This window comes from Elephantulus edwardii, unplaced genomic scaffold (assembly GCF_000299155.1).
Source record: "Elephantulus edwardii isolate Elephantulus edwardi_28Jun2011 unplaced genomic scaffold, EleEdw1.0 scaffold00186, whole genome shotgun sequence".
Classification (NCBI taxonomy): domain Eukaryota; kingdom Metazoa; phylum Chordata; class Mammalia; order Macroscelidea; family Macroscelididae; genus Elephantulus; species Elephantulus edwardii.
Window position 1 is genome coordinate 3,213,390 of NW_006399936.1, and position 11,413 is coordinate 3,224,802.

At 55.5% G+C, this 11,413-nt stretch overlaps 1 protein-coding gene across 1 annotated transcript in view; it reads right to left on the minus strand.

The window, feature by feature from the left end:
- KIAA0556 (KIAA0556 ortholog) overlaps positions 1-11,413 on the minus strand; it is a 151,866-nt gene that overhangs the window by 6,621 nt on the left and 133,832 nt on the right. Inside the window, exons 20-26 of the mRNA XM_006896630.1 lie at positions 10,184-10,349; positions 7,042-7,199; positions 5,619-5,683; positions 4,376-4,486; positions 2,909-3,048; positions 949-1,050; positions 1-119 (exon numbers count right to left, since the gene is read on the minus strand). Of these exons, the coding sequence (XP_006896692.1) occupies positions 1-119; positions 949-1,050; positions 2,909-3,048; positions 4,376-4,486; positions 5,619-5,683; positions 7,042-7,199; positions 10,184-10,349 (861 nt within the window). The remainder of the gene's footprint in view (positions 120-948; positions 1,051-2,908; positions 3,049-4,375; positions 4,487-5,618; positions 5,684-7,041; positions 7,200-10,183; positions 10,350-11,413) is intronic.

The following is an 11,413-nucleotide window of genomic DNA, read 5'->3' on the forward strand; positions in this document are numbered from 1 at the left end:
TCGGTGAAGAGGATGGTGTGGTAGGGCACCGTGGGGTCACACGTGGGCAGGATGCCTCCTACCAAGTGGCTCACCATGGCCAGGATCCCGTTGTACACCAGCAGGTCGTCCACCAGGAGCTGGGCGGGGCACACAGGGAAGCTCTGGGAGCGACTGGTGACCAGCAAGGGGCTGGGTGGGTGGGGGACAGCGAGCTCCTCCCGGCCCCAGCATGTGGCCACGCTGTGTGTCCACATCAACCATTCTGATAGGAACCCTGACTTCAAGGGGGACTGGCCAGGAACGTGTAACTAAACAGCAAACCCTGATGTCAGCGCCACAAGGCTCAGGGCGAGGTAACTTGATGCAGTTCAGTGGTGACTAGCAGGGGTAAGCTGTGTCACTGGCAACACCTAAGGCAAAGTCTGGCGTCTGGGAAACAGGAATTAAGGTGAAAAAAAAAAAATCTCAGATCAGAAAGCTGGGCAGAGCTGGGTTCAAACCTCCTTCCTACATTTGAGGGGAGGCCACGCACTGCACCATCCAGAGGCCTGGCTCTGCCCTCTGGCTGTGGACACACTGTGTGTCACACCTGTCCTGGTACACGCCCAGGTGCAAAGGCTCCTAACACCACATGCCTGCAGAGGATGCTGGGACTGAGGGGCTACTGCCAACCTTCACAGAGACCAGGGGAGACGGCTCCCTGGCCCTGCTCTCCCCACCGCCACCTCCCAAGCCCTGCTCTTCAAGCAGGAGACAGACAGAGGAGGAGCCCCTTTCTGATCTCCCCGGGGGAGGTTTTGAATTTCACGGCTGGATGGCAAATTCCCCAGCATCAGAGGCCCAGGCAGTTTGTGTCTAAGGTTGCAACAAAGAGAAGTAAATCAAACTGCGACAAATGAGAATTGCTGGCGGCCTAATTACCAACGAGCATAATTATCTCAAAAAGCCCTGCAAATAAGTACTTACGCCAAACTCCTTCACCCCACGATGGGGGGTTTTTGCGTAGTTCCACAGTTTGATCATCGACACGGTGGTGGGTAGATCGAAAATCACATACACCCGGTTCACCTGTCAGACAGAAGGACTGATTAAAGGCGGCATGTTTGGAAACAGGCGCTGGGCTGGGCCAGGGGGCCTGCGGTGGGCAGGGGGTAGCCAGGCAGGAGGCCCTGGCACCTCAGCCCACACCTGCCAGCGTGGTACGTGGTGGGCAGGTGCCCCTCTGCAGGCGGATCACGTGTGCTGTGTTTGCTACGAGCTGGCTCTGGAGGGTGTTTCTGGGCCTGGCATGGCCCTCCACGCACCCTGCACCCCACAGTTTCTCTCCCACCATCCCTCGGGGAGCCCTGTCCCAGGCATCCAGCCTGCCTTGGCCCCTGCTGGTCCTTTTCTTGGCTGCATCAATTAAAGCAAAGCAAAGCAAAGGCACTAAAGGCCCAGCTCGGCACCTTCCGGCCTCTGTCCTGTCGTCCAGTGGGAAGGGGCTGCCTGTATCAGGGGGACAACTCGGCCGTTAAGGCGACCCCTGACAGCACCAAACTGCTGCTCTGGCTGGCAAGCTCTCTAACCCACAGTAACCCTGGAAGGCAGAAGTGCCACACGCAGGGCCAGCCACGGGGTGTGGCCTTCACACACACAAGGCCTAAGCAGGCCCTCGGACTCAGTGCCTGGGGGGGTCTCGTGGGTCAAGATTTGAGTCCGGTGAGGAGACTCACCCCACTCCCAAAGGACTTCGCGTGGCAAGTGCCCATGAGCACGGGCTGAGGATGCCAGCGGCTGGACTGACTGAGCACCAGGACCAGAGCCGCAGGTCTGGGGGCAGAGCCACGCTTCCTCCTCTCGTGCGCTGGTGGGACGAGGGCCAAGGGGCTGGCCCAGCATGGCAAAGCTGACGGACTTTCACGGGGAACACGCTTTGGGGCGGGGGCTTAGGGCCTCAGTCATGAAAATGCCGATGGCTGTTCAGAGAGGAAGTGGGGGTCCCTCCTCACACCCACCACATGCAGTTGGTAAAGGGACACTTCAGGGATGTCCTAGGCCTGGCTGCACATCTTGACCCAGGTGTTTGGATCCCAGATAAGGAAGAGGCGGGAGGGGGTGCTCTGCCCATTTGAGACAGTGACAATTCCCATGGTCCACTGGCCCCACCTCCTGGGCCATCTTGTCCCGTCAGGCAGAGGTGACCAGGCCTGTGCTCACTGCCGGGCCTTAGAGCAGAAAGATAAGTAGAAAGTGAACTAACTCAGTCCCATAAGGACAAACACTCCATTATTGTGGAATGTGATTAAGGATCCAAGGTGTGTGTGTGAGGGGAAGCAGAGGAGGGGTGAGGATGGGCGGAGGGGAGGGCTGGTTAATCACAGGGTCACACAATGTGATGAGTGGAGGTAGAGGTGGGTATAGGAAATGGAAAAGATCAGGTGTGGAAAACAATGTATGCAAACTTTGTAAGAAAAGTATAAAATAAAAAAAATTTATTTATATAATAAAACAAAGTAAGTTGGCGGAAAAAAAGATAAGCAGAACCACGCAGCTGCAGAGTCAGAGAACGGGCACGGCCGGCTGTGCTGGGGTCAAGTGGCTGGTGACGTAAGGAGTGACAGCACAGAGCTGGAGGAAAGGGCAGAGTGGACCGAACCACAGGGAACCAACCATGACCGGCCCTGCTCAGGTGCCCAGGCCTGTGACCCCCGGCATCCCAGCTTCAGATTGCCATCTGACCACTGCTCGCTCTGGTGGCCACCTCAGAGCAAAGGGGAAGAACCAGAGGCCTCGGAGAGATGGCCTCCCCATGATGTTCGGCAAAACCTGGCCTTTCCTGGCAGCTCCCAGCTACCCGACTTAGGTGAGGGTAACCTGGCCTGGGACAGGGAGCCACCTGGGCCTCAGAGTCCCCACCTGGGAGCCATGGCCACTGGGAACTCACCAGACCTGGCAAGATGGGGGCCAGCCACATGTGCCTGCCATCACTGGTGTTGTTGACCTGGTCGATGAGCTTGTCAGGGGTCCGGACGTCCCCGCACACGCCCTCCAGGGAGTTCACGCTGTCCGGGAAGGCGGCGATATCTGAGGAGGTCTGTCAGCTGTCATAACTGGAAGGTGGGGTGCTGGGGCACTCTCAGGGGGCCTGGCAGCTTGGGGACCACGGGGAGAGCCAGTGTGGCTGCTCAGAGAAGCTGGGGGAGTGTGGGGAGGGGAGGTCACAGGGGAGTACGGGGAGGCTGGAGAGACTGAGTGTGAGTGAGTGTGTGAGAGAGTGAACACATGGAGGGGAGTGGGAGGAAAGAGTGTGTGTGTGTGTGTGTGTGTGTGTGTGTGTGAGAGAGAGAGAGAGAGAGAGAGAGAACACATGGAGGGGAGTGGGAGGAAAGAGTGTGTGTGTGAGAGAGAGAGAGAGAGCGTGCGCACATGGACGGTGGAAGAAGACAGTGAGTGTGAGAAAGGGAAAGGATGAGGTGGCCAGTGCTGAGTTCGAACACGCAGAACCGGGCAGATAGCTGGCGGAGGGAAAAGTGTCTGAGGCGGGGGCTTTAAAAATGCCCTTGCTGCTCCAGAGGGTGGGGGGCAAACTCTGAGTTCTTCGGGAAGTGAACACCTAGCGGCCCGATCACGCTTCAGCGTGTGAGGACCACCAAGGTGGACCCTCGGGCCTGGCATGACCCAGCCGCTGCTGCCCAGCTAACAGGCCTCAGGATGGTGCTGAGAACCCAGCTTCCAGTTCTGTCTCCATCATTAAAGCCCACGCATGGTCCTGGGCAAGTTATGCAGCACTTCTTGGCCCGTCTCCTCATCTGTTAAATGGGTATATAACAACCTTCATCCTACGACTGCTCGTGCACTTTTAAGCCTCCACGTGGGATAAAGGGAGCCTTACGGATCCAAGGAATCACTAAAAGTCAACAAATCATCAAGAGCAATTCAGCCCAGTGGAGGATTCGGGTGGCACCTGAGGAGGGTAGAAAAAGATCCAACTAGGACCCAAGGGCCCCTCAAACAGACGTGAGGCAAGTTGTGGGGTTGACCAGCTCTAGTAAGCCTCTCTCGTGCTGGTCAGGAATCCTTGGAGGGTTCTCTCAGGGAGAGACTGGAGCCGCCTTCAGAAGCCCACGGTCCCCGTATTGAGGGAGGGTGCAGTTAGCGGCCTCCCCCGGTTCCCTCACCCTCTGTTATAAGGGGCTCTCTGCTTCACGGGCTCCTGTAACTGGTCGATGGGCGGGGCTGGGGACTGTCCTCTGCTCTGTCCTCTACCCAAGAGTCAGCCTCTGGCTCTAAGCAAAGCCCCTGTTATGTGGTGTCTGGCCTCTGACTCCTGTCCATTCTGGACTTCTGCTCATTGCCCGGCCTTCCTGAGCTCCCCGTGGCCTGGCCAAGGCCCCAGCCCTGGGAAGGATACTGTTTTCCGACAGGGGGATCTTTTCTCCTCGCTCATCATACAGCTCCAAGCCCGTCAGGCCGATGTAATAGGGGTCGCCCCAGCTGGTCAGGAGCTGAAACTGGAAAATGACTGGGACGTTGGATTAAGGAAAACCAGGCTTTAATGGTGCTAGGAACGAAGTAAACAGTGGCATTAGATAACACTGAGAATTTTCTTTCTCAGTCTTCAGAGATCAAAGAGAAAAAAAAATGTTCTTCCTGGGAGTGAAGCCTATTAAAATATGTGTGACCTCAAATCTTTTCTAAGCGACATATGTGTGTTTGTGTGTGTATCATAGAAGTATATTTATTCACATATTTAAGGGACTATCCCTAAAACTCATTGCTGTCCATTCCAAATCACGTCTGTTCTGCAGGACAGAGTAGAGCTGTCCCAGGCAGTTTCCAAATCTACTGAAGGGCACAGAGAGGCAGAGGGCTTCAAACTAACCACCTTTCAGTTGGCAGGTGAGTGTTTTTAACCATTACACCATGAGGGTGTATTGCACACATGTATGTATCCTTCTCTGCCATCAAGTCAATGAAAACTCACAGAGAAGCACCAGTGGGTTTCCGAGGCAATGGTAAAGCTTACCAAGAGACTGTCCTGCTATATCCTGAGGAGCTGCTCACTGGTGGATTTGAACCTTTAGGCCCTTTGGTTAACAGCCCAACACACTGCAGTCTATGCTAGCAGAGCTCCTTACACACATACATGTTGTTGTTGTTACATGCCGTCAAGTCACCCATGACTCATGGCGACCCTATGGACAGCGGCGCTGAAGCCTGCCCTGTCCTGAGCTGGTCTCACTGACTCTGACACACCTACCTCCATTGCCCTAACTACTCTATCAATCCATCTCACCCAGAGTCCTCCTCTCCTGAGATGTCCCTCCAACCTTCCCAGCTTGATGTCCTTCTCCAAGGATCGGTCCCTATACGTATGTGTTACTCACTGTGGTCGAGTCAGGACGGACTCAGAACTGACCTTGCGGTGGGTTCCGGAGGCTGTAAATCACATGGGAGAAGGCTGCCCATCTTTCTCCCCTGGAGCAGTTGTTAGATTCAAACTGTCTGCTTCTGGGTTGGCAGGGTAACTTTTTGCCTCCTAGGCTACCATACAGACATATGCACTCACTCTGGCTCTGGCCAGGCACCTCCTCAGCCATCAGGTCACACACACACACACTGCATGCGCGTCTGAGAGGCAGAGTGGAGGATACAGCCACAGGGCATCAGCGGTGCCTCGTAGTCCATGCTTGCGTGCTCCCGGCTCTTCACCTGAAGCCTGAAAAACACAGACCAGCCAGTGAGGTGGGGTCCTGACCTGCCCGATGGCTTTACCCATAGGGATACTCAGGCTTCCAGTGTCCCTGACAGGTGGATGCTGTTGTGCACGGGAGTCGTGGGTGAGAAAAGTGAAGAAGAGAGAGGGGAAGTCACTCGCTCAGGTCACAAAGCTGGTAGGTGGCAGAGCAGGGCTGTGACCAGAGCCTGCTCAGGGCTGGAGGCTTCTCTGCCCATGCTCCCCTCTCCACAGAGGAGGTCAGACCATAGAGTGACCGCAGCCAGGGGGCTGGGGGGTGGGGGCCGAGTGACCAGGTGGGTGCAGGCTGCCTCAGTGGGTGGGTGGGGAGGCTGGCCTGAGCTAAGGCCTCAGTATCGAGGAAGAGAAAATTTCAGAAGAGTTAGGCAGAACGAGCTGGACAGATGGGTTCTGCCCTGGGGAGGCAGCCAGAGGGACAGGAGAGAGGGCAAGTTGGGGACAATGAGATGAGGGAGCTGAGTGTGGAGGTGGGCAGGGCCGTGAAGGCGTTGACATTGTGATTCTGAGCAAGTGTCTTAACCATCCAGGGCCTCAGTTTTCCATATCTGTAAAATGGACACAACAGCCCCTCCTTTTATGGTGCTGGGAGGGTTCTGGGACCTATGACTACAAAACTTCATGACAAAGCATTTATTTGGGGAAGTAAGTTCTGGCCTCCCTTCCCCGCACGTTCCTCCCCAGGGTGCGCTGTCCCTGGTCTCAGCCAGCCCCGGCTTTCTTCAATGTCAGGAGCAATGTTACAGTTAAGTGACTGCTCCCAGAGACCAGCCCAAGAACGGATCCTGCCGTGGCGAAGGGAAACTCATTTCCTTTCACGAGCATGGCCTCTGGCGTCTGGACATCAAGGGGGTTTAAATGAGTAAACCTAACGTGGCATTTACAAATTGTTATGAACCTACTGCAGCTGAAGCTGGGGCCAGGAAATCCCAGGGAGCGTGTGAAATGCTAGCCTCTATTTTTCTCCTTGAATCTTTCTAAACCAGGAACACAGGGGCCAGGGAAGGCAAGCCTTTCCCCAAATCGGCCAGCGGGCATTTCTGGAACCAAGGCGGGGCCTCCCCTTTTTTCCCAGCAGGAAGTGCATCGAGGCATTTAAAATCTTAAGCACTCCAGACTGAGAGAAACCCAAACAGCCTCAGACAAAGCAGGTGCATCCCACAGGTTTCCGGCGAGGCTTGGCTGAGCTTTAGAGAACGACCCAGTTAAAAGGCGGTGTGTTTGATCATCATTCCAAACCCCTGTAGTTACAGCTTCAGAGTCGCCCGCTGCGCTGGGTATGCGGATTCAGGGTAGGTGCCCGCCGCCCGCTGCCCGCTCACCTCCTGGTCGGCTGGGGCAGCAACCGTGGCTGCAGGTAGTCCACAAAGAGGATTTCTTGGGCAAAATCAAAGTGGCAGCTGCCTGGACCCTTCCGGATGAGGAAGCCCTCTGGGGGGGAGACGCTCAAGCCATCCAGGGAGACGTGGACAATCTTGGCCTGTGGACACAGGAAGGAGGATGTGTGAAGGGCTGGGTGGGGCGCAGGGAGAGCTGTGTGCTCACCCTGCGGGTGCTGTGCTTGGTGGCACTGACCACGGAGCCCCAGGCTCCGTGCTGCCAGAGTTTCCGGTCTCAGTACTCAGACGTGCATTCTCTGGCCCGTGTGGTTCTGGGCAGGGACGCGGCTGGGTCACAGCTCCAGCTGCAGTGCCCTGCGGCACTATGATGTGGTGCCCTGGGCATGGACCCTGCTCCCCATCATTACCATCTCAGCCCCAGGCGATGAGTGGGCCTCTGTGAGGTACCCAGAAGAGGACCCGGCACAAAATACACTCAGCCTGTGTGACCCGGCCCCACGTCTCCCAGCTACTTCACTCGGGGCAGGGCCATCTTCCATCCACCTCATTGCACTTTCTTAGGTCATGATGGCCTAGTGACCTCAGTGGTTCTGGGTCTCCCTAGGTGGCAGAGGCCCCAACACTGTCCCCTCAGGGCCTGGCTCCCAGAAGTGCTTACCAAGATCTAGACTGGGCTGGGCCAGCCAGAAGGCCAGGCTCCCTGGTAAACCTCAGGGCCTCACGGTCGGCCCCCTGAGCGGGCTCAGTCACACCTGTGCTCTGCTCCCCAGCTCTGGAACAGAGGGGGGGCTAAGCCAGCATCCTCTCACTTCACAGTCAGCAGTGAGGCCCACCCACCGCTCACTCGGAAGGATTCTCCTCGGAGGCAGGGCCGTCCAGGAAGAGCAACCGCGTGCCCTCGGCACTCGGGCATCGCCTGCCAGCCAAGTGAAGCAGAAGAGGGCGCATAAACTCCAACAACCCAGGTCAACTCAGGCTGTCGAGTCAGAATGGACACGGGGCTGACGCTCCTGTGAGCTGCAGAGGCTGCAGACCGCACGGGAAGAGACTGCCCACCTATCTGCCTCAGAGTGGCTGGTGGTTATGACCCTTTGGGTGAGCAGTGGAGCTCTCTACAGACTCTGCCAGCTGCCTTCAGGCACGGCAGATGTGGGGACCCAAAGATGTCGCCAGGGTCCCTGTCTCTGTCTCTCTCCAGCTCTCCACTCTGTTTCCCTCAGTCTGATTCCAAGGCTGGCCTCGGGCTGCACTTACGACCCAGGCCCAGCCAAGCTGAGACCGGCGTCCTGCTGACCACGTGACTGGTTCAGGACTGGTCATGTCACTGCACTGGACCTAACAGACACAGCCCGTGGGATTTGCTGTCTTGCTGGGAAGGTGAACTTTCTCTTTCGCTGGGTGTGGAGACAGCAAAGTGCAGGCTTGAAGCTGCCAGGGTTGAGCCTGTAGACAGAGTCCCCCTAAATGTAAACCTACAATGGAGAAAAGTAGGGGCCAAGGCACCCCAACAGATCCCCCAGAGCCACCAGCTCCCCAGGAAGTGCCTCGGGCGCCCAAGCAGAGCTGGTCTGTGCTTGTCTTCCTTTCATTCCCTGCGAAGTAGCTTCATATCAACTCCATCTGACAGCTACAGAAACCGGGGTTCAGGGAGGCAATGCCATGGGCTTGAAGACAGACAATGTGTGAAGGAATGAAGGGATCTGAAGCCCCATCTCCTTAAGCACAACCAGAGGCTTGTAACCAGATGCCCAGCAGGGCCTGCGGAGGCAGGTGTTCTGAGCACTTTCTGAGGATTAGCCGTCATCACTATCACCCTGAACTTGGGGTTGTCATCTGCAGGGAGTGGCACTGCCAACCCAAGCTGAAACCTCTCTGGTGGCTGGAATCTGACAGCAGCTCTGAGGGAGAAAGATGGGCAACCTTCTCCTGTCTCCTTCATGGCACCACACGCACCTGTCACTGGCACACAGCCAGTGGGGCCCAGACCTGTGACGCGAAGTCTCTGGGCCAAGCATTCCAGATGGTAAATTTAGGTTCTGGAAGCTCAACCAGAAAGACTGAGAATCACTCAAGGAAATCTAAAGGTCCGAGGGCATATGTATCAAGGTAGAAGGAAAGATATTTTTTAATGCCAATATACCTGAATTTTAAAACGTGCCCTGGAGTGCTTACAGAGACCCAGGTAGCCCTGGGAACAGCACATGTGAGCTGAGGAAGGCCAGCTCAGCTCAACCCCACCAACCCCACGCAGACCCCAAGAAAGGAGTTCTAGGGCAAAGCAGGCACAGAGGCCTGAAGTGGACTCAGGACCCGAGGCCAAGGTTCCGTCGACCTGACAAGGCAGGTGTTAAGAGTCACCTCAGTTTACAGATGAGGAAACGGAGGCCAGGGACGATCACGCCACATGTACAGCCGTGAGGGGCAGAGCTGAGACCATCCTCAGGTCATTGACTTCGGGGCTCTAGCTGGTTGTTGTCTGAGCGACCTTTGAGTGTCCTTCTTTCTCAGAACAGACAACAGTGTATATCCATTCTGAGAGCCCAGGGGCCGAGAGTCTCTGAAGTTCTCTATACTGTGACAGTGCTGTGTTTTTCCATCCAGCGGGAGGACGCACCATGGGGCTTGGCACGGGGCTCCAAGTGGAGCAGAGCTGTCTGGAGCCTGAGCCGTGCAATCTCAAACAAGTAACTGAACCCCTTCCGAGCCTCAGTGTAATACCCCAAAACCTAGGGGGTAATATCAGCTGCCTTCAGAGGCTGGGGTGAGGGTACAATGAAGTAATGAATTCTGTTGAGGCCCCCAGCTCAGGGTCCGGGTCCTGTCGCCTTCAATGATCACAGGGCCATAATTTTCCACGACAAGTTGGGGGCTGGGCCTGCTAGACCCTCCCTTGTTCCCCCAGAAGAAATGAGGCTCTGCATTCTCTCAAGTCTACCCAGCGTGCTTTGCCGCCATTAGCCATTTGCAGGCAAAATAAAACAGTGGTGACTTTCTCACTGGTTGTAACCCCCCAGCTCCATCTGGAAAGTTCTGGAGGATTTATGCTCCTCTCCGGCAGCCAGGCCGGCCATTTGTCAAGATGCTGCTTCCCCGACAGTGGACGGAGCCGCTGTCCCCGGCTTACCCCCCGGTAGGTGTCCTCGGGAGATTTATTGTAGTTCCAGAAGCGCAGGCCTGCGATGCTTTCAGCCCGGTCGAAACGGATGGTGACCGTGTGGTCCAGCCCCGGCGAGAAGGGGATCAGCCACATATGCTCATCCTCCATCGTGATGTTGACTCCGTCGATTAACCTGCAACAGGAATGGGGCGGGGGCACTGGTCTGAGAGGGAGACGTCACAGCCATTCACCTCCCCACTTGGCCTGGATGCACGGGCTCACGAAGGGGAGAAGGTACGAATGAAGTATCAGGATGTGGCTACCCCTCATCTGTGAAGTCAGACAGGAAAAGAAAAATGTATGAGCGCTGCCAAGCCCAAGGCAGGCCGTTCAAATCCACCAGCTGCTCCACCAGAGAAAGACGGGCAATCTCCTCCCAGCGATTTACAGCCTCTGAAAACCCCACTGGAGGCTCAGCTATGAGTCTCTTTGTTTTGACTCAACAAAAACATAACAGGAGTAGACAATTAAACAGGTACCCTGTGGGCACAGTGATAAAAACCTCCAGTAACTGAAAAGGCAGCAGTTCAAACCCACTGCAAGCTCTGGCAGTTTAGTTGTTTACAAGTTTAGAAACTGCACTATAATCCCAAGGCTTGTGGTTTGAATCCACCAGCTGCTCTGCAGAAGGATGGGCCATTCCCTTCCATTTGATTAACTGCAGCCTGTGGGAAAGTTCTTCTCTGTCCCCTGGCTTGCGAGGCGCTGACTTGATGGCAGTGGATTTGCTCTTGTTTGTTTCTATGCTCCAAAAAGTACAACCTAGTAATCACTGGGGCTAAAAGAAAAGGGGATGATGGCCTTTATGAATCCACAGGAGAAAGATGTGCAAACAAACTCTTCTCGTACCATTAAACTGTCTCTGAAAACCCACTGCAGGGTCAGCTATAAGTCGGTTCTAACTTGATACACAACAAGGAAAGAGGTATTTTGTGTGAGCCCACCAGCCGCCTCACGGGAGAAGTATGGGCACCTGCCTCCTGTGCCTCTGGAAACCTGCTGGAGGATCAGAGATGGGCGGCTTCCAACCCAACAGCACACAACAAGAAGGAAGAAAATGTACTCCACACATAGAAGAAAGGTATCTGCACAGAGATATTGATCAGTTCTCCTTAAACACACCCATACCTCAAAGCTTAAAATGACAAACTTGAGGGTGACCCAGGGAAGTGATGTAAAATCTAGAATGAGCACTGG